The sequence below is a fragment of the Trichechus manatus genome, unplaced genomic scaffold (assembly GCF_000243295.1).
Source record: "Trichechus manatus latirostris isolate Lorelei unplaced genomic scaffold, TriManLat1.0 scaffold00133, whole genome shotgun sequence".
NCBI classification, from domain to species: domain Eukaryota; kingdom Metazoa; phylum Chordata; class Mammalia; order Sirenia; family Trichechidae; genus Trichechus; species Trichechus manatus.
This window is the reverse complement of record NW_004444069.1, coordinates 6,967,335-6,994,622: the sequence shown is the minus strand read 5'-3', so window position 1 is coordinate 6,994,622 and position 27,288 is coordinate 6,967,335. Positions and strand designations below refer to the sequence as shown.

Here is a 27,288-nt window from a genome sequence, read left to right as displayed (position 1 = left end):
TGTGATTCTCTAAAAAGTTTATTATGAAATATTTGACATACAAAAAGGAATAAAAAATGTTACAGTGGGCATCCACATACCCATTACTCAGCTTAGGAAATAAAACGTAACCGGTACATCAGAGTCCCTTCTGTATCCTCATCTTTCTCCCAGAGTTAATCATTACCCTAAATTTGATGTTTCTTATATTATCCTGAATGTTTTTTTTAACAAAGAGGAAAATTTAACAAGGCTGGAGGAAACAAATTGATTCAAATATAACAAAACTGGTTGCAAATCTTTCTGCTAATGGAAATAGTAACAGCTCAGTGTCATTGACATGAAAATATTGAAGAGTCTGGATAAAAAGCATAAATATGATGTAGCTTTTATTAAGTAGAGGGAAGACAATTCAGCTGCATGATACAAAGGTTGCAGTTTAATCAAATTCCCTAAAACCCTTCCCGTCTGTGAGATGAGAGCTGCTGCCCCCACCAGGGCGACTTACAGGGCTCACTAGTCCACAGAGAGCATGTGGAAATGACCACTTCAAGGAGCTGCCTCACAGCTGTCACGCACATGATCAGTTCCTGGACAGCCCCAAGAGGCAAGGGCAGAGGGCATGATAGTTCTCAAGAACTACTTTACATATAAACTATTTGACTCTTTCAGAGGAGTCTCTGACAGCACTTTATTAAGAACTGAGCAGAGAGTAGGGCAAAGGGCCACGTAAGCAGTGTTGTGTGGCGAATGGAATGTCCTGGTTTATGGAATTGTGGTGGGTAACAAACAGTCCAGTTAGGCATTGTATGAAGAGGATGACACACTGCCACCATGGCCTGTCCAATTAGTGTGGATGAACTGTCCCGGTTTGGCTAAGAGTTCATAGGTGTGAGCCCCAAAATAATCCCGCTGAGCCTAGAAGACAAGAAATAGATTGGTTAGGATAAATATGTAGGCACACAACCCTCAGGTACCAGCCAGGCTAATGTTTACCAGCTACTTAAGAAGTTTACCTGAATTAGGTTGGCTGGCAGCATTTCATGTCTGTACCCATCATAGAAGGAAAGCGCAGTGGTGAAGCAGGGCATGGGGATGCCTGTCTGGACACCTGTACTGACAGCCCGCCGCCAGGAGTCCTGGGCAACAAAACCAAACTAAAGATGAGTGATTCCCACAGAGAACACATTAACTGGTTCAATTCTAAATGACATATTTCCATTTGTGCCAATGCTGGTAAATGAAAAACAGATACCCCTAGTTCAAAACTCAATGAGAAAGAATTCACATACTACCCAGCTCTAGGCCACATACCTGGCAGTTTTCAACAGCAGACTTAAAGAAGTCATCTAGCAGTAGATTCTGAAGTTCTGGGTTTCGATCAAATGCATCCTTTATCTTCCCTAGGAATACACTGAAATAATCAAGAGGGAGAAAGTCAATGAATTTTAACTATATCAAGTTGAATACCAGGCAGGAAATGGGGAAAATACGTTGGAAGGTGAAATACACCCTAGAGAGGTATAAAGTTACATTTCTCATCCCTTAAGCTAGCTTTAAGGTCAATGCCAAAAGGTGCAGTACAGATAATCTAGTGAGAGCCACTAATGTACAGAAAAAAAGTGAGAAGTGACAATCTAAACCTGCCTTGTTGCCAGTTTTCCAGTGACAGGGCTAACTGCACCAGTTACAGGGCAACTGTTCAAGCAAGTGCCTCAGATCACAGGTCTGCACAAGCAGGCCACTAGTTAGGTGGGGCTGGAGTGTCCTGCCCGTTAGTCCCACAGCTGCCTCCCACTTGCCTTCTGATGATGCAACCGCCCCTCCACATAAGGGCAATGCCACCATAGTTGAGGGTCCAGCCAAATTCGGTGGCTGCCTGTCGTAGCAGCATGAAGCCTTGAGCATAAGAGATGATCTTGGAAGCATAGAGGGCCTAAAGAATGACACAAGACTTATTAGAATTGCAGTGAGCAGAGGAACCACCTCACGTCTACTGTGCAGACCCTAGAAAAGACAACAGAATAGGAAAAGCTGTAAATCAGGCTCAAAGGTGAAGGCTGGACTATTCCATCTGCCACCTGTAGCTTCAGTGTGTTCTCACCAGTAGCCCCTACCTCCCACTACCTTCCAAGGACCAAAAAAGATTACTGCCAGGAACTATGAGCCACCTTCCGAATGTCCTCCAGGAATGACTTCTTATCTCCTTCAAACTGGATCTTTTGCGGACCCTTCAGCTTTTTGCTAGCTTGTATCCTTTCATCCTTCAGCGATGATAAGCATCGAGCAAAGACAGCTTCTCCTACATAGAGGGATTGGGGAGGAAAAGCAATATATTAGCAAAACTCACGCATAAAACCAGAGGAAAGAGATTGGAAAGCCCAGAAGATGTGGAAAAATAGAGCTGGAGCAGGAATTTCATTTTCCAAAGAACTGAAAGTCTCAACCAACCTTAGACCACAAAAATTTAACCTGGATCAGAAAGAGCTTTTATAGAAAGCACTTAACAATTTGACAACTAAAACTCCAGTCAATCTTCTAACATAAATAGAGATACTCAACCACAAAGATCAATGTAAGAGTTCTGAGGGAAAAAGGGGTATAAAAAAAACACAAAAAAACACGATTTTACTCAGTGTTGGTCTATAAGTAAAATCTCCCTTTCAACTTAGAGGACTTTAATTTTTAAATGTTCACCAAAGAATCTTTTGAGGCACCTACTACTCATCAATTCTGAAACAATTAATATATTGAGGAAGTCACACAGACTCACCGCCCAAAAAACTCCGTTTTAGAAATCTTACATTTTATAATTTTCATCATATCCATCCCATTGCTGTCAAGTCAATTCTGACTCATAGCAACTCTACAGGACAGAGTAAAACTGCCCCATAGGATTTCCAAGGAGCAGCTGGTGGATTCAAACTGCCAACCTTTTGATTAGCAGCTGAGCTCTTAACCACTGCACCACCAGGGGTCCATTATATCCATAATCACATTGAAGTTTCACAATTTTAATTCATTTGAATAAAAAACTTTCAGTATTTTAATATCAAAGACATTTAGTGTCTTCAAAAATTATCCCCTATAAAAGACCAGTTGCTCAACTGACAATCTACATAATTAGAAAAAATTACTCTTTAACCATTTTTCCCATTACAGATAAAATCTCCCAGAAGTAAAATCTCTGGGCGCTAATGGGGGACTTTATTTTTGAGGAAAGGATACTAACCAAGAACACTAACCAAACTTGAATCACACCAAAAGCAGATGTCTTTCTATCCTTGCCCAATATTTTTCTCCCCTGCAGTGCACACACATGATGACTTAGCAAACTGTGGAAGGAAGCTTTGTAAGACAACTGAGGCAATGAGGCAAATGTGGTAAAACCCTTCAGGGTTACGTAAGGGTTAGCTAGAAGCCTCACTTCCCCATTAGTTTGGCAAACAAAAATGGCACTCATCCAGAGATTAAGTCTAACCCGCCTTCAATTTATAGGAAGGGAACAAAGTCTCTAAAACAGGTTGAGAGAGTTCTTTTTGAGGCTGTAATACTCTCATAAGTTCAGATCAACGATGAATAAACTGTTCCCAGCTATTGCCCTTCCACCCTGCCCATGGTATCGCTGGAATTAGCTAGAAAGCAGCCAACTTCCTTCTGTGTAGAGCTGGACTATATACCCTACTTCCCCCCTCACTGTGCCTTACAACCACAGTTCACTGTAAATAGAATGAGGCATAATTACTCAGGAAATCAAAACACGGGAGGGAACTAGGGAGGGAAAGGCAATTTATAGCTGGAACAGCAAATAAGGAAATGTTTTATTACACGGGGAAACATTCTGCCAGAAGCAAAGATAACCTTTCATTACATGCTGGGCTTCTTTTTTCATTCTTTTTCAATCTTGCCAGAAGTGTATGTATTTTATTCTTAAAGAACCAGCTATTGGTTTTGTTAATTCTCTTTTATTACTTCTTTCTTTTCTATTTATATTTGCTTTTTATTATTTATTTTCTGTATCTTTTTGAATTTGATGCTTAGCTCATTACTAAGATATAAAAACATGGATGGAAGAATGTACACAAACTTCAGGACAGCGGTTTTCTTCTGAGGGGACAGGAAGAGGGAACTGAGGAAGAGTATTAAAGGACTTCAAATGTAGAGGTCATGTTTTAGCTTTTCAATAATCTAAGAAAAAAAACCCCAGGAAAATATTAACAAATTCTGAGAGTATGTTATGTTATTCTATAAACTTTTCGATGAAAAATTCATTAGTTACCCTTTTCCATTAAAAAGATCTTAGGTCGTTCATCGCAATTACTAATGCAAAACTACTCCAAAGGTAAAGTCAGATAAGAAAGAAAGCTCATATAAATTTGTTGTCTCAAAGCTCATAGAAATCAGAGAAGGATTATAAAGAAGCAATTCAAAAGCAGTTCCAGCCTCTCATACTGTCAGTTTTCTCATATGCAGAAATAGCAGAAAACACTCTGAAAGCGGACTACAGCTGAACAGAGGCTCTAAAAGACCTGCTTCTTACTTGCCAGTCTTTACCAATATTTCAAAAGGACATCAAGATCAGAACAGTGGGGCAAGAGTGATTTTTTGAAAAGCTGAACGTTACCAATAAGGGTGACAGGAACACCGTACTCCAGGGCTGAGATAGCCGTCCACTTGCCAGTGCCCTTCTGCCCTGCACTGTCCCTGATCTTTGGCAGCAGGTGTTTGCCATCGGTATCTCGGAACTTGAGGATACTGGCTGTGATTTCAATCAGGAATGAGTCTAGCTCTGTCTTATTCCACTCCTCAAATGCCTATGTGCAGGACATAAAGAAAACAATGCAAGAGAAACAAGGATTACACAGGACTCCCCTAACTGACCTCTACTTAATGGATTCATCCTTATCCTTTGTAAATGCTGACCAGTGCTCACAATGTGCTGAACACTAGAGGCGAACAGGCTCTTCTCAAGTATGCCTGTACACTTCTGCTCCCACCACTTGAGTTTATGCTAACCCAGAATCAACCGTGTTTGGCCTCAATCTGGTTATGCTGATTTTCTTAGAACAGAACTTCTTTCCTTTGAGCCAAGTGCTCCTTCACTTCATTTAGGTCTCTGTTCATTGTTACCTCTTCAGAGGGCTTCCCAGATCACCCCATCTCAAATCAACCCCTCACCCTGGTTTACTTTTCTTTATAATAGTTACCACTACCTAATACTATATGATACGTCTCATTATTATTGTCTGTCTTCCTAGCTCCATGAGGACAGCAACTTTGTTTTCTTCACTGTTATATCCCATTTATCACAGTATCCAGCACATAGTGAAGCACTCATATATTTGTTGCATTAATATATTAAATATTACATAAGTCAATTAAATATGAACACAAAAAGCAAGCACCATTTCTATGAAAGCTGAATGTTTTGGAAAGAAAGATAGTGGCAAGTGAGTGAAACAAACTGCAGTCATAAATAAGTGGGGATGAGATGAATTAAAATTCAGGAGAAGAAACTTTTGACTGGAAGGATTTTGCATTTAGTGCCTTCCAAGTGTCTTTCAACTGTGTTCACCTGAAATAACTGAAACTGGAAATGCTAGATGACAAGAAAAATTACTGGAATGCTAAATAGCAGAACCATACTTAAAGAGGAGGCCTTGGTCCTACAGACAGTGATGGATGAATGAACGTAACTTTCTATGTTTTAAATTAAAATGGTTATCTAGTTAACAGTGCAGATGTATTTAAAAAGGAAGTACAGACATCTGTAGTTACTTTGAATGTATCAAAAAAGAGGGACGGACAGATATGAGGCAAAGCAAGACTAGTAAATGGTAGAATCTATGTGGTGGGTATGCACATGCTCGCTGTAAAATTCTTACAACTTTGCTGTGATATGTGTGGAAAATTTCATAATAAAATGTTGGGGGAAATGTTTTAAGGTCTGCTTTATGCTTCCCTACCTTGACTATCTTTTTTGATTAACTCAAAAAGCCAGTCCCAACATGATGAGAAAAGAATGCTTCTGCTGTACCTTCCGCACAGGACAATGGTAGGGCTGAGTGACACAATGTGTCAGGTGACACAGACTTGATACAGTCAGGGCTCACTAAATGGCGGTAATGATTACCATCTGGATTCTTTAAGAAAGTTCTTCTTAGTGACTAGCTATCTTATTTTATAGTCCTATTACTGACAGCTTCCCTTAGATTAGGCTGAATCCATCCAGGCCATCAGAATGGCCAGGAGAAGTGGAATGAGGAAGGATTTACTGTCATGAGCAAATCCCTTCTGGTCTTAGAGGTGATTACACACTCAGCATGGGGCAGTGCTGGGCACTCACCTCTGCCATCTCGTTGTGGTCCATGCCCAGAACGTCTTTCATCAAATGGTAAGCTTCACAGATGAGCTGCATATCGCCATACTCAATCCCATTGTGTACCATCTTCACAAAGTGTCCTGCTCCCTCATCTCCCACCTGCCAGTGGGACAAGGCAGACAGTGTACCAGAAAAGTCACATCAGTCTTGAGGTCAAATTCCTTGGCAAGACTCCCTCCCCATACAAAAAACAACAAGGACAAGGCAAATACTCATAGTATTTTTGAAACAAGAATCATTATATAACAATTCACCACAAGCCTCAGTCCAGTACAATGTTATTTTAAACTAGCTCCAGAATAATTCCCCAGAAGATTTTTCAAAATCCCAAAATTCACTGTAAGTACTTGTAGCTCTGTAGCCTCAATTTTCCATTCCTTCTCATTATTAAAAGTAACTCCCCACTTTCTAGCTCCTACCCATAGGTAAAAGAAGTCTTCTTTTTCCTGAAGTTACCACTTTTCGAGCAAATGGACATTAGAATACATTGCCTAATTAAATCATTATACTTTTTAAAAATATATAAATGCATTGTAGTTGTTTTTAATGGTTACTGAGACGTCAAATCACCTTGGATCCAAGGCCTGGCCTTCAACCTTGTAAACCCAAAAATGTGTTCTTGCCAGGGCCCTGCAGTTGATAGTAATTTGTAATAGAAAAGCTTGCAAGATACATAAAATCTGAATAGCAATTTATGAACCTATGATGGGAAATTTAACTATGGATCTTAGTAGTTACAAGCATTAGTCTGATCAACATATTCTGTCCCTATTCACAAGCTACTTGAGAAGCCAAATTATCTGAACATTATTTAGTGGGCAATGAATCAGAACAAAGAGAGCTGAGGGTCAGATATTTAATGGCAGCAGGCTGTGCAATCACATGCATCCATCTCCACGACAGGGATACACCTGCCCAGACAGCCAGATGCCTGGCTGACCTGGGCGGTCCCTCTCCTGGCAGTCACTGCTTAGACTGATACTATCAGCAGTTACATCAGAGACTCCCTTTTTCTGTTTCCATTGCTGACCTACCTCCTTCTGGTTTTGACACTTTCTTTGGCCATGAACAAACATGGCTAATGACATCTTACTTCACCTCACTCTTCCTCTTTGCTTCAAAAGTTACCTAAGGAGTACCTGCTGTTAGTACCTATACTGTTTTTTTAAATGATTTGAGAATAAGCCTTGAGACTTTACAAATTCCACCCCTGACTCGATCAAGATATGAAAGTGCGTGCACTGTTTTCTTTCTTCATTACTTTGTCTAGTTAGTGTTGTTAGGTGCCGTCCAGTCGATTTTGACTCATAGTAACCTCGTGTGACAGAGTAGAACTGCCCCATAGAGTTTCCTAGACTGTAATCTTTATGGAAGCAGATTGCCACATCTTCTTCCTGCGGAGCTGCTGGTTGGGTTCAAACCACCAATCTTTTGGTTAGCAGCTGAGCTCTTAACCACTGTGCCACCAGGGCTCCTTGACTTTGTCCTAAGTGTATCTAAAAGGAGAAAGTTGCTGCACTTTTACTATAATAATTTATTATCAAGGAACAAGGATTCTCTTTCTAGCCCTTCATACTTCTGAGAGAATTACTCAACCCTTTCAATCACAGTACCAGACTCTACACACTCTAAGCAGATTTTGATTGAACTCAGTGGCTGACCACTGGCTAAAATGTAAGGATCAGTGTAACTGCCATAGATAAAGCCACCAGGCACTGTCAGGCCTAGGAAGGAGGGCTTCCCTCATTCCTTATGCTTTAATCCTTGCTTTATCTCTTCCTTTTATCTCATATTAAAAAAAATAATAATAAAATCAGCATACAAAGTTGCTGATATAAAATTAAAAGGGATTAAGAGCTAAAGGGAGTCCTTGGGTGGTGTAAACAGTTAAAACGTTCAGCTGGTAACCAAAAGGTGGGAGGTTCAAGTCCACTCAGAGGTGCCTCAGAAGAAAGGCCTGGCAATGTACTCCCCAAAAAGCAGGCATTGAAAACCCTAGGGAGCACAATTCTACTCTGACACACACAAGGTTGTCATGAGTCGGAACTGACCTGACGACAACTGGTGATGGTGGCAGGAGCTAACAGGACCTTGGAGATCATCTAGTCTAACCACCGATTTTACAGATAAGGAAACTAAAGCCCACAGAGGGGAAATGACTTGCCTAATGTCACACAATTAGTTAATGGAGAGCCAGAATTAGAACTCAGCAAGTCTAGTGGTTTTTCCATCCATGGTATGGATTGAGGCTGCAATAGGGATAAAATTTATTTTAACAGCAACACAAAATAGCAGGTAAAAGGTACCTGTGAATTATCCTGGGCTCCTTCACATTTATCGAGGGTAAAAGTCTGCAGCTTATTCTATTTGAGCAGAGAATACCTAAATCCCAAGCTATGAGGAAACAGATTTTTCCACATCCACAGCCAGGACACAGCCAAGAGCCTATTCAATCCCCTTCCTTCCACCCAGGGAAGCAAAGCCCACTTTTGATTTTGACATTCTTTCTTTCGCCATACAGCAATGTGGTTAAAAACATCTTACTTCACCTCATCCTTCCTGTTCCTTAAAAGATGAATTGAGGAGAGCTGCTTTTACTGTCAACCCACGGCTGTGGACACTCAAGCCCTAACTCAATTAAGACATGAAGTCAGGTACAGTAGGCATGTATTTTAGGCATCAGCTATGCTAACAACTTAAAGATTGAGAAGCTTTGTCACAAAGCTGACTGCTGGGACCCCGGTGGTCTTGTGCTCTGGGCCCATAGTCACTCAAGACATGCCAGTGTTGCCGAACATTTTTAAAGAGTAGCCTGGAACTTGCCCAGTCACAGCAGGGTTCTCCAGTTCCTACTTTTGCTGCAATGCCTTGGAAGATTGTCTTGATGTGGGGCCTGTGGAGAGAATAGTGTGGTTCAGCTGCTGAGAAGAGAGGGGCTGAGAGTGCAGTTAAATACTCAAGGACCACCGCACTCCCCCACCCCCCACATTTTTCTTTCTAACGCAAGGCAGATGTACCCACTTAAAAATAATGAACGAGGCCAAGTCCTCTAGGTAAACTTGAATCCTGCACCGACTGACCAGCCTGCTCACCAGATTCTGGTGGGCACCAAAGGAGAGGGTGCAGACTATCTAATTTGAGACCACAGACAAAAAGGCTGGGCAGAAGCATCATCAAAACCCCAGAAATTTCCACTGCAAAATCAAAAAAAGCAGCTGTGATTCCAAACAGCAAGCGATACAAAAGTTCCTTTAGAGACCCTCATCATTAGCCTGGATGTATGTCATCAGGCACAGCATGATTCTGGACAGTTGGGTCAAGGGTAAGGACAGACAGAACTGTGCAGTATTTCCAAGAGATATATTCATTATTATTCAGAGAAGCAGATGTTCTTCATCCCTCCCACACCCCACTAGGAAAACATATTAACTCCAGAGGCTTTTTCTTTAGTGGTCTACTTTTTTTTTTTTTTTTAAATAATATTTTATTGTGTTTTCAGTGAAGGTTTACACAGCAAATTAGGTTCCCGTTTGACAATTCCTACACCAACTGTTCAGCGACATCAGTTACGCTTTTCACACATCAACGTTCTCTTTAGTCACGTTCTAGTTGTTCCTTTTCCAGTACATACTCTAGTTTTCCTGCCCCCTTCTCTTCTCATCTTTGCTTTAGAGTCATTATTGACCTTTTGGTTCTACTCACTATTGACCAATGTAAGCCTAACAAAAAGTTTTTGGTATAGACACAAAATCTAGTAAGAGTTACAAAGTTAACACTTAGGAGTAGGGGGTTAAGACTACTAGGCTTTAAGCTTTAGAACTTCACTGAATTTTAACTGTTTCAGGTAAAAATGCCATTTCAACTTCTGCTAGACTAGTGTGAGAAAAGTAAACTAATATGAGAAATTAAAGCACCTCTGTATGTGAAATATTTTCCTATATAATATCTGCATTCCTAATAGCCCACAGAACAGGTGGCCCAAGACAGGTATTTTTAAGCTTCTGAGAAGCAGGAAGGTTTCTGTACTCCTGGATTTTGACATACTGAAGAGAATCCCCAGACTTAGATATCATAGAGGTAATTGAAAGAATAATCTTCCTCAATAATCCCTTCAATTGAGGGTTAGGCTTGATCACTCCTGTACTTTAATGCCTAAAATAATTCTAGAATATTTTGAAATCAAACGCCTTCAGAAAAGAATGCTACCTTTCCATGTCTCCCTCGCAAAGAACCCTTCCTTTGCTATTTCTTTCTCTTCTGTTCCATCTATCTCTTTTTCTGCAGTCTCAGCAGTGGTCTTTTCCCTCAGACTAAGTCATATAGAATTAATTTCTTACATCTTTCCATTCTGATTTTCCACCCGGCTCACCCCACCCCCTTGTCTTATATATCGTTTCTTTCACATCACTCAAGCACCTCTTCTTCAATGGCTAACCCATCCTCTTATATACATCTAGCACAGGGAACAGTGTAACCTTTGTTTATTCCTAAGTCAAATAAATTTCCACCTAGTTCCCAGGGACGAAAGAGGCTCAGCCAGATTTTTCCTTTACTCACAGTTATTAAGAAAACAGTTATTTTAGGACTATAAATCAGCTAAAAGAGGCAGATCTTACTCCTAAGTCAAACAGTGCTCAGGACATCATCTGAACTGCTTCCTTAAGGCCTCTGAACCCCTTAAGCCAATTCAGAACTTCTAGTATCAGTCTTGGAGGGAATAACAGAGAAGAAAAAACGCAAAAGGAAGAATATGCACATATATTACATCAAAGCAGCAAAATATATGGATAAAATAAAAGGGAAATATTTCCACCATTTCCTATCCCCAACACTCAACACACCACAGAAGAGAACTGCACTGACAGAACTGTCCACGGTTCACTCATTCTCAAAGATCAGGCTCCCTCATGCTGAAACGGAGGTGGTGCCGATGGTACTTACCAAGCTTCTTTGTTTCCTCCTGGCATGAGTGATGGGCCATGCCGGGCTCCTTCCTCTCCACCACTAACTCCACTCCCCACAAACAAGATTCCCTTGGCCTTGAGATCTCGACATCGTCTCTACACGAGAGAAAAATAGTTTCATTAAGCTTCCGAAAAATAAGTTTCTCCCAGTGAGCGAGAGGATGTATAGAAATCCCACATTTGACATTAAATGACCCAAGAATCCAAGAATAACCTGATTATTCAAGAAATTCTGGAGGTAAAAAAAAAAAAAAATCCATGTAAATTCAAGATACCTACCCTGTCCCCAAAGGGAAATAAGAAAGCCAGACATATATTCTCATTTTACTGGAAAAGGTCTTGTACAATAAGACCCAGTTATTTCAGTCTGTTTAATACAAGTAATATTTACTGTCTTTCAGCACTTCAGTGTATAGAGACTTTCCCTAAGCGTAAGAGACCAAAAGCGCAGTGGTTCTTAGCCACATTATACACTGATATATCACACGTCAGTGGGAGACAAAGGACAAGGAAAGCATAAACTCCCAGCCTGCTGTATCTAAGCAGTAGTCATTCTCTTAAGTTATGTGTGTGTGACTGATGTGTACTGCATCCACCAAGTATACGGGTAGGAGAAAACCAACTCCAAAGAATCAACAACACCACAGGACAGTTCACGCTTTGCCGCATGTGCAATGCCAATACTTTTTCTAGAATATTCTTGGAACTTGGAAGAATTTGGATCACAGAAAAGAACACTTACTGTGGTATCCCTGTATTCAGAATTTCCCCCATCGATAATGATGTCACCAGCATCCAACAACGGAACCTATAAGCAAACACCAGCATTAAGGTGGACCAAAGAAATGAACCACAAAACATACCTTGGCTAATTAAAACAGACATAAAAATGCATCCCAAGTAAGACTACTCTAAAAGCATATATTATTTAATCTTTACTAATCCTCTCTGTGGCTAGCGCTAGATCTTTAGCTCCCTATTTAAAAGCTCAGGGCTAGCAAATCCAGTTAGAACCCTCCATGGCTGAGATAATTCCCTTTAACTACTTAAAGATTTTACAACAAGGAAAACTTACTTATTTACACACGGAAAATTTTGTATTTTGAATGTGTACCATCAGTCTAGTTTATATCTCTAAACACTAGGGTTAGGATTAACTCCAAAAGATTACATCACTTCCTGTAACATGTGCCTAGAACAGAGTAAGGAGTCCTGGTAACGTTAACAGTTAACTACCTGGCTGTTAATCGAAAGGTTGGCAGTTCAAACCCACCCAGCAGCTATGCAGGAGAAAGACTTGGTGATCTGCTTCCTTAAAGATTTACAGCCTAGAAATCCTATGGAGCAGTCCTACTCTGTCACATAGAGTCATTATAAGTTGGAATCAACCTGACAGCACCTAGTAACAATAGTAACAGCAGAACAAAAGGAGGAATCCAGTAAAGATACATAAAATGACTAAGTGTATGAATGAATGCTTTTGATCACCACTGTTTGGAAATGGAAGGAAGAGACTGAGCCTTGAATAAGAATATCATACCTCAGCCCACCAATCCGGCTAGGCTTTATTATTCAAACTTTCTCCCTACAAGAAATATGTACATGGATAAAGGCGAACCAGTGGAAATAATTCATTTAGGTAGTCAAAAAGAAATCTTAGGTATTCAAAAACAATTGTGTATTAACAGCTCCATTAACAGTTAACACTGCTTAATATTTTCCTGTATTAAATAAAAATCTACCATTTTTCAGTCCATTCAGTCTGAAGCGAATCAGGGACAGCTTGGTATCTCACTATACAAAAAGCTTAGTATGTTCTTCTTTTATCACAATGTCTTTCCTTTTTAGGTTGTTTACTTAAAAATGGTAGCACGCTTGGTTAAAAATTCCTCTCCCAGAAGAAACAACCCCACTGTTAACACTACTCCTTCCAGAAAAGGAATGTTAATCCCTTTCCTTTATTATCACTACATTTCTTAAAACAAAACGTTTCTTCCAAACTGGTAGTGCCTTGATTTTTTTTGGAACTGTCAATGTAGGATTCTTTTTGAATATCTAAATAATTTCTACTGGTCCCCCTTTATCCATGTACATATTTCTTTTTTTTCCAAAAAGATATATTTTTTTTTTTAAATTGTGCTTTAAGTGAAAGTTTACAGTTCAAGTCAGTTTCTCATACAGAAACTTATACACACATTGTTGTTCTGCATCCTACTTTGGTGAATGGCGTCTGGGGTCTTAAATGCTTGCAAGCAGCCATCTAAGATGCATCAATTGGTCCCAACCACCTGGAGCAAAGGAGAATGAAGAACACCAAAGACACAAGGAAAGCAGTAGCCCAAGAGACAGAAAGGGCCACATAAACCAGAGACTTCATCAGCCTGAGACCAGAAGAACTAGATGGTGCCCGGCTACCACCAATAACCGCCCTGACAGGGAACACAACAGAGAGTCCCTGATGGAGTAGGAGAAAGGCGGGGTGCAGAACTCAAATTCTAGTAAGAAGACCAGACTTAATGGTTTGACTGAGACTGGAGGAACCCCAGAAAGCATGGCCCCTGGCTTCTCTACCAGCCCAGAACTAAAACAATTTCCGAGGCCAACTCTTCAAACAGGGATTGGACTGGACTGTGGAACATAAAGGGATACTCGTACGGACTGTGCCTCTTGGCTCAGGTAGATACAAAAGACTCGTATGGACTGTGCCTCTTGGCTCAGGTAGATACAAAAGACTAAACGGGCAGCTTCCGTCCGGAGGTGAGATGGGAAGGCAGAGAGGGTCAGGAACTGGTTGAATGGACATGGGGAACCGGGTGGAAAGGAGGAGTGTGCTGTCACAGTATGGGGACAGCAATTAGGGTCACATAACAATGTATGTATAAATTTTTGTATGGGACACTAACTTGAAATGTAAACTTCATCTAAACTACAATAAAAAAAAAAATTTATACACACATTGCTATGCGACCCTAGCTCCTCTCCCTATAATGTGACAGCACACTCCTCCTTTCCATCTCCATCCCATATTTCCCGTGTACATTCAACCAGTTCCTATCCCTTTTTGCCTTCTCATCTCACCTCCTGACAGGAGCTGCCCATTTAGTCTCATGTATCTACTTGAGCTAAAAAGTACTCTCTTCATGAGTATCATTTTATGTCCCATAGTCCAGCCTAATCTTTGTCTGAGGAGTTGGCTTTGGGAATGGTTTCAGTTTTGGACTAACGGACAGTCCGGGGACTATGTCTTCCAGGGTACCTCCAGTCTCAGTCAGACGATTAAGTCTGGTCTTTTTACTAGAATTTGAGTTCTGCACCCCACTACACATCCTGTTCCGTCAAGGACTTTCTGTTGGGTTCCCTGTCAGGGCGGTCATTGGTGGTAGCCGGGCACCAACTAGCTCTTCTGGTCTCAGGCTGATGGAGTCCCTGGTTTATGTCGCCCTTTTTGTCTCTTGAGCTATATTTTCCTTGTCTCTTTGGTGTTCTTCATTCTCCTCTGCTCCAGGTGGGTTGGGACCAACTGATGTGTCTTAGATGGCCACTCGCTAGCTTTTAAGACCCCAGACGCCACTCACCAAAGTGGGATGCAAAACATTTTCTTAATAAAGTTTGTTACACCAACTGACCTAGATGTCCCCTGAAACCACGGTCCCCAGATCTCCACCCCTGCTACTCTGTCTCTTGAAGTGGCTGGCTGTAATTCAGGAAACTTCTTAGCTTTTGGTTTAGTCTAGTTGTGCTGATTTCCCCTGTAGTGTGTGTTTCCTTCCCTTCACCTAAGTCTTGTCTACTATCTAGTTAGTGAATACCCCTTTCCCTCCCTCCCCACCCTTGTAACCATCAAAGAATGGTTTCTTCTGTGTTTAAACCTTTGAGTTCTTATAATAGTAGTCTCATATAATGTTCGTCTTTTTGCAACTGAATAATTTCAGTCACCACGCCCTCCAGATTCATCCATGTTTCGCAAATTCATCGTTGTTCCTTATCATTACACAGTATTCCACTGTGTGAATATACTATAATTTATCCATTCATCCACTGATGAGCACCTAGGTTGTTTCCATCATTTTGCAATCGTGAACAGAGAGGCAATGAACATGGGTATGCATGTATCTATTCGTGTGACGTCTCTTATTTCTCTAGGATATATTCCAAGCAACAGGATTGCTGGATCGTATGGTACTTCTATTTCTAGCTTTTTAAGGAAGAACCAAATCGATTTCCAAAGTGGTTGTACCATTTTACATTCCCACCAGCAGTAAACAAGTGTTCCAGTCTCTCCACAACCTCTCCAACATTTATTATTTTGTGTTTTTTTGATTAATGCTAGCCTCTTGGGGTGAGACGGTATCTCATTGTAGTTTTGATTTCCATTTCTCTTAATGGCTAATGATTGTGAGCATTTCCTCATATGTTTATTAGCCGCCTGAATGTCTTCCTTGGTGAAGTGCCTGTTCATATCCATAGCCCATTTTTTAATTGGGTTATTTGTCTTTTTGTTGTTAAGGTTTTGCAGTATCTTGTAGATTTTAGAGATTAGATGCTGATTGGATTTGTCATAGCCAAAATCTTTTTCCCGGTCTGTAGGTTATCTTTTTACTCTTTTGGTGAAGTCTTTTGATGAGCATTAAGTGTTTTGATTTTTAAGAGCTCCCAGTTATCTAGTTTCTCTTCTGGTGTTTGTGCATTGTTAATGATCTTTTGTATTCTGTTTATGCCATGTATTCGGGCTCCAAACGTTGGCCCTATTTTTTCTTCCATGATCTTTATTGTTTTCGATTTTATGCTTAGGTCTTTGATCCATTTTGAGTTAGTTTTTGTGCATGGTATGAGGTATGGTTTTTGTTTCATTTTTCTGCAGATGGGTATCCAGTTAGTCCAGCATCATTTGTTAAAGAGACTGTCTCTTCCCCAACTAACAGACTTTGGGCCTTTGTCAAATAGCAGCTGCTCAAAGGTGGATGAATTTATGTCTGGATTCTGAATGCTATTCCACTTGTCTATGTATCTGTTGTTGTACCAGTACCAGCCTGTTTTGAATAACATGGTAGTATAGTAGGTTCTAAAATCAGGTAGTGTGGCGCCTCCCACTTTGTTCTTCTTCTTCAGTAATGCTTTACTTATCCGGGGCCTCTTCCCTTTCCATGAAGTTGGTAATTTGTTTCTCCACCTCATTAAAAAATGCCATTGGAATTTGGATCTGGATTGCATTGTATCTGTAGATCGCTTTGGGTAGAATAGACATTTTCACAAGGTTGAGTCTACCTATCCATGAGCAAGGTATGTTTTTCCACTTATACAGCTCTCTTTTGGTTTCTTGCAGCAGTGTCTTGTAGTTTTTTTATATAGGTCTTTTACGTCTCTGGTTAGATTTATGCCTAAGTATTCCATCTTCCTGGGGGGGCTTATTGTTAATGGTATTGATTTGGTGATTTCCTCTTCGAAGTTCTCTTTGTTGGTGTAGAGGAATCCAACTGATTTTTGTATGTTTATCTTTTATCCTCATACTTTGCAGAAATCTTCTATTAGTTCCAGTAGTTTTCTTGTGGATTCTTTGGGGTTTTCTGTGTATAAGATCATATCATCTGCAAATAGAGATACTTTAATTTCTTCCTTACCAATTTACATGCCCTTTATTTCTTTTTCTAGTCTAACTGCTCTGGCTAGGACCTCCAGCACAAGGTTGAATAAGAGTGGTGATAAAGGGCATCCGTGGCTAGCTCCTGCTCTCAAGGGCAATGCTTTCAGACTCTCTTCATTTAGGATGATGCTGGCTCTTGGCTTTGTATAAATGTCTTTAATAATGTTGAGGAATTTCCCTTCTATTCCTATTTTGCTGAGAGTTTTTATCATGAATGCGTGTTGGACTTTGTCAAATGCCTTTTCTGCATCAACTGATAAGATCTTGTGGTTCTTGTCTTTTGTTTTATGTGATGGATTACACTGATTGTTTTTCCAAGTTGAACCATCCTGCATACCTGATATGAACCCTACTTGGTCATGGTGAATTATTTTTTTGATATGTTGTTGAATTCTATTGGCTAGAATTTTGTTGAGGATTTTTGTGTCTATGTTCATTAGAGATATTGGTATGTGATTTTCCTTTTGTGTGGTAACTTTACCTGGTTTTGATACATCTTTACCTGGTTTTGGTATCAGGGTTATGCTGGCTTCATACAATGAGTTAGGGAGTATTCCATCCTTTTCTATGCTCTGAAATACCTTTAGCAGTAGTGGTGTTAACTCTTCTCTGAATTTTTGGTAGAATTCTCCACTGAAACCGTCTGGGCCAGAGGTTTTTTTTGTTGGGAGTTTTTTAATTACCTTTTCACTTTCTTCTTTTGTTATAGGTTTATTTAGTTGTTCTACCTCTGTGTTAGTTCAGGTAGGTAGTGAGTTTCTAGAAATTTTTCCATTTCCTCTAGGTCTTCAAATTTGTTAAGAGTACAATTTTTCATAATATTCTATTATGATTCTTTCAATTTCAGTTGGGTCTGTTGTGATACTGCCCATCTCATTTCTTATTTGGGTTATTTGCTTCCTCTCTTGTTTTTCTTTTGACAGTTTGGCCAACTGTTTATTGATTTTGTTGATCTTTTCAAAGTACCAGCTTTTGCTTGTTAACTCTTTCAGTTGTTTTTCTATTTTATTTAATTCTCCTCTAATTTTTATTATTTGCTTTCTTCTGGTGCCCAAGGGCTTCTTCTTCTTTTTTTTTTTTTTTTGGCTTTAACAAAGAGAAATCCACTCTCCCACAGTCCAGCAGGCCACAAGTCCAAATTCAGGGCATCAGCTCCAGGAGAAGAGCCTCCTTCTCTTTCGGCTCTGGAGGAAGGTCCCCATGATGCATCAGTCTTCCCTTGGTCCAGGAGCATCCCAGCACAGGAACCCCAGGTCCAAAGGACGTGCTCCACTCCCAGAACTGCCCTCCCGGTGGCATGAGGTCCCCGACCCACCGCCCATCTCCCCTCCCCCCATCCCCTGCAAGGTAAAAGGCCGTGCAGGCCACACCCCAGGGAAACTCCCTTTACATTGTATCAGGGATGTGACCTGGGTAAGGGTGTTGATACAATCCCACCCTAATCCTCTTTAGCATAAAATTACAATCACAAAATGGAGGCCAACCACACAATTCCCGGAATCATGGCCCAACCAAATTTATACACGAATTTGTGGGGGACATAATTCAAACCATGACATTCCACCCTTTGGCCCCCCAAAAATCACATCCTTGCAACATGCAAAACATATTCATCCCATCATATCATAGCAAAAGTCTTAACTCCAAGTCCAAAGTCCAAAAATTCCTCTTCATCTGTGAAATCTAGAATACAAATTATTTGCTTCCAAAGGTACAATGGCAGAACAGGCACAAGCTAGACATTTCCATTACAAACGGGAGAAACTAGAGGAAAAGAAGGGATAACAGGCACCAAGAAAGTCCGGAGAACACATTACATTAGCCCTCAAGACTTTGAAAATAATCTTCTGTTCTCTGAGACAATTTACACAATAGCCCTGCCCTCCAGACTCTAGGTATTGGCCACAGTCTTCAGATTCTGAGTGGAGACAGCTCAGCCCTGGGCTTTAGCTCCACGTGGAACAGCAACTCTGCTCCCTTGGCTTTAGGCACACCATTCTCCCAGTCCATCTGAGTGGCGACTCCACCCTTAGAAGCACCAGAGGCCATGGCTCCACCCTTTGAAACCCCAGAGGTCATGGACATACCTTTTGAGACTGAGGCAGCTTGACTTCTGTGTTTCTTGTCTCTTCAGCTTCTGCTTCTGTTTCCTGTGGCCTCTCAGCCCTTCGGGCTCAACACGCCTGCATTTGCCCTCCTGGGGCAAGTGTTCCAAAGCTCTGCAGCTCCACCGGTAAGTGCCCGAAGGCACCCCACTCCACCAGAAAGCCTCCTGTGCACAGGCGCTCAGCTCCCTTGCTCCATGGGTTGGCAAGCCTAGCTCCACCAGTAAGTGCCCAGAGGCCCCCCACTCCGCCAGGAAGCCACCCACACAGAAGACACTCAAATATCTCACTCCGTGGGTTGGCTCCAGCTCCATCTCACGTTGGTCTCCTGGTTCTGCTGCTGTTGGTTCTCTGCCACTGCCACTTCTCTGCTGTTGCTGGTCCTCTGCCATTGCCGCTCCTCTATCCATTCACAGTTTCAAAATGGCTTCCACATTTTAGGTACCTGTTGGAGAACCACTAGATGACTAAGACAAAAGTCCAAATTCAGGTCGTCAGCTCCAGGGGAAGGCTTTCTCTGTTGATTCTGGAAGAAGGTCCTCGTCATCATCAGTCTTCCCCCAAACCAGAAGCTTGTCTGCGCAGGAACCTCAGGTCCAAAGGACGTGCTCTGCTCCCGGTGCTTCTTTCTTGGTGGTATGAGGTCCCTCCCACGGGCCTCTTTTGCTGCCCTCTATTTGTTCAAGTTGTAGGGTTAACATTTTGATTTTGGCCCTTTCTTCTTTTTGGATGTGTGCACTTACTGCTATAAACTGACTGAGCACTGCTTTTGCTGTGTCCCAAAGATTCTGGTAGGATGCGTTTTCATTCTTATTTGATTCTGTGTATTTCTTTATTCTGTCTTTAATTTCCTCTATAACCCGGTAGTTTTTGAACAAGGTGTTACTCAGTTGCCATGTGTTTGATTTTTTACCCTTGCTTTTCCTGTTATTGATTTCCACTTTTATGGCTTTATGGTCAGAAAAGATGCTTTGTAATATTTCGATGCTTTGGACTCTATTAAGGCTTGCTTTATGGCCTAATATGCGTTTTATTCTGGAGAATGTTCCGTGCACGCTGGAAAAGAAAGTATACTGGTGGGTGGAATGTTCTGTACGTGTCTATTATTGAGTTTCTTTTTGGATGTTGTGTCCTTCACCAAAAGTGATGTGTTGAAGTCTCCTACTATTATTGTGGAATGGTCTCTCTTTTCAATGCTGTTAAGAGGTTATGCACTTTCTAGCCCTGTTGTTGGGTGCGTAAATATTTACTATGGTTATGTTCTCCTGGTGTACTGACCCTTTAATCATTATCTAGTGTCCTTCCTCAGCCTTTGTGGGGCTTTTACTTTAAAGTCTATTTTGTCAGAAATTAATACTGCTACTCCTGCTCTTTTTTGATTGTTGTTTGCTTGATATATTTTCTTCCATCCTTTGAGTTTTAGTTTGTGTCTTTAAGTCTAAGGTATGTCTCTTACAGACAGCATATAGACGGAGCATGTTTTTTATCCATTCTGCCACTCTCTCTCTATTGGTACCTTCAGTCCATATACATTCAGCATAATTATTGATAGGTATGAGTTTAGTGCTGTCATTTTGACGTCTTTTTTTGTGTGTGTGTTGACAATTTTTTTGTTTCACTTAATTTTCTGTGCTGAGTCATTTTTCTTAGGATGTATTTCCTTTTCATCTTTTTCATTGTTGTTGATTCTGTATTTGCTGAGTCTTTATGGTTTTCTTGTCTTTTATTTTGATGTGTAAAATTGTTAGTTTCCTTTGTGGTTACCTTAATATTTACTCCTGTTTTTCAAAGCTTAAACCAATCTTTTATTCTTTGTATCACCCTGACTTCCTCTCCGTATAAAAGATCTGACTACATTTTTTAGTCCCTCGGTTTTAATGTTGTCGTCTTTTACATATTGACTTCTCTGTTTCCCTACTTTCAGCGTTTTAGCTTTGATTTTTGTCACTTCCCTATCTGGGTTTAAATCTGGTTGCTCTGTCCTGTGTTCTAATCTTGGGCTGTTAGCTGATGTTATTGATTTTCTAACCGGAGGACTCCCTTTAGTGTTTCTTCTAATTCTGGTTTGGTTTTTACAAATTCCCTAAACTTCTGTTTATCTGGAAATTCCCTAATTTCGCCACCACACTTGAGAGACAGTTTTGCTGGATATATAATTCTTAGCTGGCATTTTTTTTCCCCTTTAAGGCTTTATATATGTCATCTCATTGCCTTCTTGCCTGCATGGTTTCTGCTGAGTAGTCCAAGCTTATTCTTATTGACTCTCCTTTGTAGGTGAATTTTCATTTATCCCTAGCCTCTCTTAAAATTCTCTTTATCTTTGGTTTTGGCAAGTTTGATTATAATATGTCTTGGTGACTTTTTTGGGGGATCTACCTTGTGTGGGGTTCAATGAGCATCTTGGATAGATGATAATCTCATCTTTCACGGTATCAGGGAAGTTTTCTGCCAACAAATCTTCAACAATTCTCTCTGTATTTTCTGTTATTCCTCCCCTGTTCTGGTACTCCAGTCACTCGTACATTATTCCTCGTTAAGAGTCCCACGTAATTCTTGTTTCTTTGTTTTTTAAATTCTTTTATCTGATTTTTCCTCAAATAAGTTGGTGTCAAGTGCTTTATTTTCAATCTCACTAATTCTGACTTCCATTCCCTCAATTCTGCTCCTATGACTTTCTATTGCGTTGTCTAATTCTGAAATTTTATTGTGAATCTTCTGAATTTGTCTGCTGTCTCTCTATGGATTCTTGCAGCCTGTTAAATCTGTCATTGCACTCTTCTTTCTAAAGTTCCTCTATTGCTTTGTCTGTGTGTTCCTTGGCTTGTTCTGTGTTTTGCCTGATCTCTTAAAAACTTCTGTTATTAATCTGTTGTATTCTACCTCCAGTAATTCCAGGAAGTTCTTTTCCTCTGGGAAATTTCTTGATTCTTTGTTTTGGGAGCTTGCTGAAGCCATTATGGTCTGCCTCTTTATGTGATCTGATACTGACTGTTGTCTCCAAGCCATCAGTAAGTTATTTATTTATTTTGTATCTGCTTACTGTGTCCTAGCTTATTTTGTTTTGATATGCCCAAATAGGCTGCTCATGTGAGCTAGTTTGATTATTGGTGCCTCTGAAGCTCTAACGTCCTGTCACCACGTGTTCAGATCTGTTACTGTGTATGTAAGCCCAGAAGTCTATTTACTTTTCCTATATGGATTCAGCTCAAGTGTCCACATAGTCAGTCACCAAGTGTGTGGTGCCAGCTCTCACCCACAGTCCTAGATGGGCAGGGGTGAATGGAGTAGGCACAGGTATCTGGCTACAGTGGGGGGTCATACGTTGACCAAGACAGGGGGCTGATGGCTGCCCCTGAGTGTCTGGGACAAAAGCATATCCCTGTTCCCTACAGTGCCTAGGTGGGTGGGTTTTGCAGCTGGACTGCGGGCATCCAACACTGCTGGCTGTAAGGACTGGGAGGCACCACTTATTCTTGGACCCCTGTTGCAGGTGGCTAGGTGGTGTGGGTGGAGCCACCAGCTCTCAGGCCCCTGATGTGGGTAGGTGAGGACCCTGCTTAATGGGCAGAGCGGTATCAAATGTCACGAACCTGCCACTCCACCATATAGCTGATACAGTTGAAGTTACGCTTCAGGAAGATACCCTGTTGTACTGTGCTAACAAGGGCCTACGCTGTTGAAATGGGCCCACACAGGTCTATGAACGGTGAAAGGCATTCAAAGTCTGTGGACCCCTTATTCCTTGTGGCTAGGCAGAGAAGCTGTGCCTGCCCTGAACTCCCGGCTTAGAGAAACTGACAGATTATTTTTTTCTGTTTGTTAATTTGTTCCCTCTCCAACCCTGAGAGAATGGCTCAGGGCGCGTGACAGGTCCTGCTTCTGGCCCAGGGCATGCGGCAATCGCTGAAGCCAGCCCGAGACCGGTGCAGAGTGGGGAGGGAACAGGCAAATGGGAGAGAAGTTCTCCCCAAACGTGGTATTTTTTGATCTGTGCGGTAGGTTAAACACGTGTACTTATCTTCTGTCGATTGAGCTCCACCTTTCAGTGGCTCTGGAGGCCTGAGCAGACTCTACGCCACTCGGTCTCTCCCAACGTGGAAAACGCGTCCCAAATGCCACTGCTCACCTCACCGTGTATGCCAGCAGATCCAGCCCGCAGGGTGCCGGCTCTCGCCTGGTCATGTCTAGCAACTCCCCGCTGCTTCTGAACCGTCTCTCCCTCCCCCTGCCACTCAGTCCAATTCCTCAACTTTGCCTTCAATGTTCAGGGCTCCTAGATTGTCATGTATGATCGATTTACCTGTTTTTTCGGGTCTTGGTGTAAGAGGGACCACAGGAAGCATCTGACTACTCCGCTATCTTGGCCCCACCTAAGATATACTTTTTAGAACAAACAAATTGTTTGGTATGAAAATAAGGACCCATCAGTTTGTAGTTCCCAGGATTCTCTAAGGGGATTTGTCCCTTAAATTACACGACTACTTGAGAACTGTTGTTTTATAGAAATACTGAGAAAAAATGAAATAATTTCTTAAATTTGGGCACTTTAAGGTTATTAGTGGGTATCACTAAATGTTCATAAATAAACAGTACACTACCAAAGCTGTAAGATGTTTACAATAACAAAGATAAAGAGCTCATGTAATTACTATTGTTCCTATTCTTGTTGTTAATGAATTCTTAAAAAAATTTCTCCTAATATTCTCAGAATATTATATACGAAGAATTATCACCACCTAAGGATATGGAGTACTTAATTACTGCCAGTTAAGTTAAGCAACATTGAAACATTTAAGCAATCATTTTGCTGTACTGAGCAGTTGACTTCCAGAAGTAGGGGAGAAGATCTCTGAAGTGAAAGAAGGGAAAAAGCTAAAAGAAGGAAAGGGAAAAGCTCTGTCACACTAGAAGCAGTGGGGAGCAGAGCTGGCCTCACCAGTTTTTCAATGAAATCATCAACAGCTTGACCAGCCTTCACGAGAAGTATGATCCTCCGAGGCTTCTTCAGCTTGGAGACCATCTCCTTCAAGGAGTGAGCACCAACCACTTTGGTTCCCTTTGCCTCACTGGCCAAGAAATCATCAACTTTGGAGACTGTCCTGTTAAAAGCACAGACCTAAAAGAACAAGAGGCCTAATTAGGGGATCTAGGACGTACGAGACCTTAAGACTGTGGACCAAGTGACAATGAAATTTCCATTTGGCCCAAGGTTTGGGGAAGGTCAAACCCTGCTTTCTCCCTCTTCCTTATTACCAAAACTATTCAAGTGCTGGCTGAACACCATCAAGTTAAGCCACCTCAGTAGAATGAAATGGCAGGGAACGGAATATAAAGCAAAGGTCAACTGCCCTCAGCATATTAGACTAAAGTCTGTTACTAACTGGGATTCAGAATCAGACCTAGAAGCCAGCCAGTTCCACAAGGAGTTCTGCCTTCTGTCACTAGTCACTGATATGCTTACATCTAAACCAACAGAGTATTTACACACAAAAATCTTCCACTCCTCTTATCTCACTAGGCAATAAAGTTCAAAGTTCTGCAGACCCAGCAGGATCTCTTCTCCTTCATCATTTCTCTCTACTTAAGACCAAAAAAATCAAACTCATTGCCACCAAGTCAATTCTGACTCACAGCGACCCTACAGGACAGTAGAACTGCCCCATAGAGTTTCCAAGGCTGCAGTCTTTACAGAAGTGGACTGCCACATTCTTCTCCAGTGGAGTGGTGGAGGGGGGTTCAAACTGCCAACCCTGTGGTTAGCAGCCGAGCACTTAACCACAGCGCCACCAGGGCTCCTTCCTCTACTTAAGACACTCCCACTTTATTCAAGCTGCAAACCTTCCAGAACTGACAAATACATTCAGCAAGCCTCTTCTTCCTCAGAACTGCAGAGAGTTGGCCCTCCTATACGTAAAAGTGTTTCTCCTTCCTTTATTTCCTAAGCAGTAACAGGGTATATGTAGAAAAAAGATGTTCCAGATTATATGAGATCTTTGAAACCAGCCGAACCACCAGCACTCCAGCTATTGCACACCAAGAACCCGTTAGAGAAGACACTGTGTCTCCATGACTTACCACAAAGCCGTGGTCATTCATGTTCAAAATTAAGTTCTGGCCCATGACAGCCAATCCAATCAGTGCAATATCAGCTCTGAAAGACAGGGAGAAAAGAACAAAGAAAAATGTGTCAGTACCACTTAACCGGTCCAACTCAGGAACCCAGAACATTCTAGCTCTTGACAGTTTGAATCATTTCTCTTAAGTTTTCTTCTATTCTCCTACTCCATGATACAACTTAGAACCCAGGTAACGGACCCTTCCATGAAACTATAAACTACCCCACTCCGCCACTTCCAGGAACTCGAAGTTCTATTGCTATGAACTAAACCTACACTTAGAAAGTCATTCATAGCGTGTCATCTCTTCTTGTGTTCTATCTGGTCACTATTTTTTTTACAATAGATGCCCCCATCTCCCCCACGGCGGGTGAACCCCGCAGCGGAAGGAGCGTAATTGTCGGCGACTCTGCTCCGGCCGCCAGGCTTCGCCAGCAGACGGAGAGTCCGCCCCAGCTCCTCCTCGGGGTGGGAAGGTCGAGTCCGGCTCCTTCTGGGTTTCCTCGGCAGCGCCTCTCCGCTTCCCCCTCCTGACCCTTCCCAGGCAGGGGGACACGTCCAGAGTCTCCGTCCCCAAGAGGGGTAGGGGCTGGGCTCGGGATCATGGGTTCCACAGACTGGGGCGAAGAAAGCTGAACCCTGGAGCTCTGGGTCCCACGAGGCCGGGGTCAGGAGACCCTTGAGGGGCAGAGGAGACGCCAGAGGGCGGGTCCGTCCTCGGAGCCAGAGAGAACCTGCAAGAGCCCAGCCTCAGGAAGTTCCCTGAGGGCCGAAAGTCCCACCCGGCTCCCCGCCCCGGCCCTCGCAGGCAGGTCACTCACTCGGCCATACTGACAGCGGCGGTGGCGAACGGAGGAGAACCTAAGTAAAGCCAAGCACAGAAGCCTGCAACTCGCGGACGAAGAACGCTTTAAGCGTAGCTGCGGCTCGCACCAAGAGGCTGCGGCCGCTCACTGCCCGGCCTTTTTTCCGCTGGCCAATCAGGAGGAAAGGCCAGAGGGTTGTAGCGAAGGCATTGGTCAACTCCAGCGCCTGTTAGACCACCTGAGGGCAAACGGGCCCGCCCACTCCCGGGGCCGGATCAGTAGAGCGCCGAGTACATCGAGGACCTTGCCCAGAGCGGACTTGGGGCGTGGTAGTTCCGGCTGGCTGAGGCGGTCTTCCGTGGCCCTGCCGCGAGGAGAGGACGTGAGTTCTGCCTGGGCTCCCCGTCCGAGCACAAGGCTCTGCTCCGGGACGCCGAGCGGCGACAGAAGCGTGGGACTCGGCCGCCTGTTGCGCTGCTTCCACGAGTACGCCTTGGCTCGCAGGAGCCTTGCGTTTGGCGCAGCCGTAATGATGGTAACTCACATTATGTCGCGCTTTACAGTGTACCAGACACGTGCACGCCTTTTCCCCGAGTCTCCGTCACTCCTTCTTCCCATCCCTCCATGTTTTGTGGGGTTCATGTGTCCACATCTCTCGATTCCGGGGCAGGGACCAAGTTTACTCATTCTGGTGTGTAGGCACATCTAATGGGTGCCAGGAAACATTCACTCTCACAACTATCCTGTGTGGCGCAGAAAGCGAGTGGACAGTAACTGTATTTGTTGAAGTGTGATGAGGCCGTTCGTTCGATATACAAAGCTGTCAAAATTCCCCTACTTTTTCCCGACGCATCTTGACCTTTACAGAACTTAACTCTGCCTGCCACCGTCAACGGTTGCTTGTGAACAAGGCTTAGATTCTACAAGACGTTTTAAAATTTCTTGGTTTTCAGTAAATGCTTCATATCATCCAACACAGTATCTTTCTCACAAGATTTTGTTTAATTACAAGAGACACACAGCTACTTAGTGGCCTAGCTATGGCTGACTGATTCAACCCTAGGTCGCCTAACTCAGGCCAATGCTATTTCCATCACACCATTTGCACAGTTCATAGTATAGACTTTAACAGATACTGTTGTAATATCTTCAATGTATTGGAAGTTGTGTATACATTAAATATATATAGAAACCTAAAAAAAAAAACATTGCCATGGAGTCGATTCTGACTCATAGCGACCCTATACGACAGAGTAGAACTGCCCTATAGGGTTTCCAAGGTTGTGATCTTTACA

The 27,288-nt window shown here is 42.2% G+C and overlaps 1 protein-coding gene across 1 annotated transcript; it reads right to left on the bottom strand.

Moving 5' to 3' along the window:
• Positions 1 to 26,153, bottom strand: PGD (phosphogluconate dehydrogenase). The gene is made up of 13 exons (XM_004385154.3): positions 26,009 to 26,153; positions 25,147 to 25,222; positions 24,008 to 24,187; positions 12,068 to 12,133; positions 11,303 to 11,421; positions 9,185 to 9,254; positions 6,326 to 6,460; positions 4,604 to 4,793; positions 2,151 to 2,281; positions 1,782 to 1,915; positions 1,294 to 1,393; positions 996 to 1,118; positions 1 to 897 (listed from the first exon to the last, which is right to left on the bottom strand). The coding sequence occupies exons 1-13, from the start codon at positions 26,014 to 26,016 to the stop codon at positions 778 to 780; spliced, it is 1,452 nt and encodes a 483-aa protein (XP_004385211.2). The 5' UTR covers positions 26,017 to 26,153; the 3' UTR covers positions 1 to 777.
• Positions 26,154 to 27,288: the final 1,135 nt, after the last annotated feature.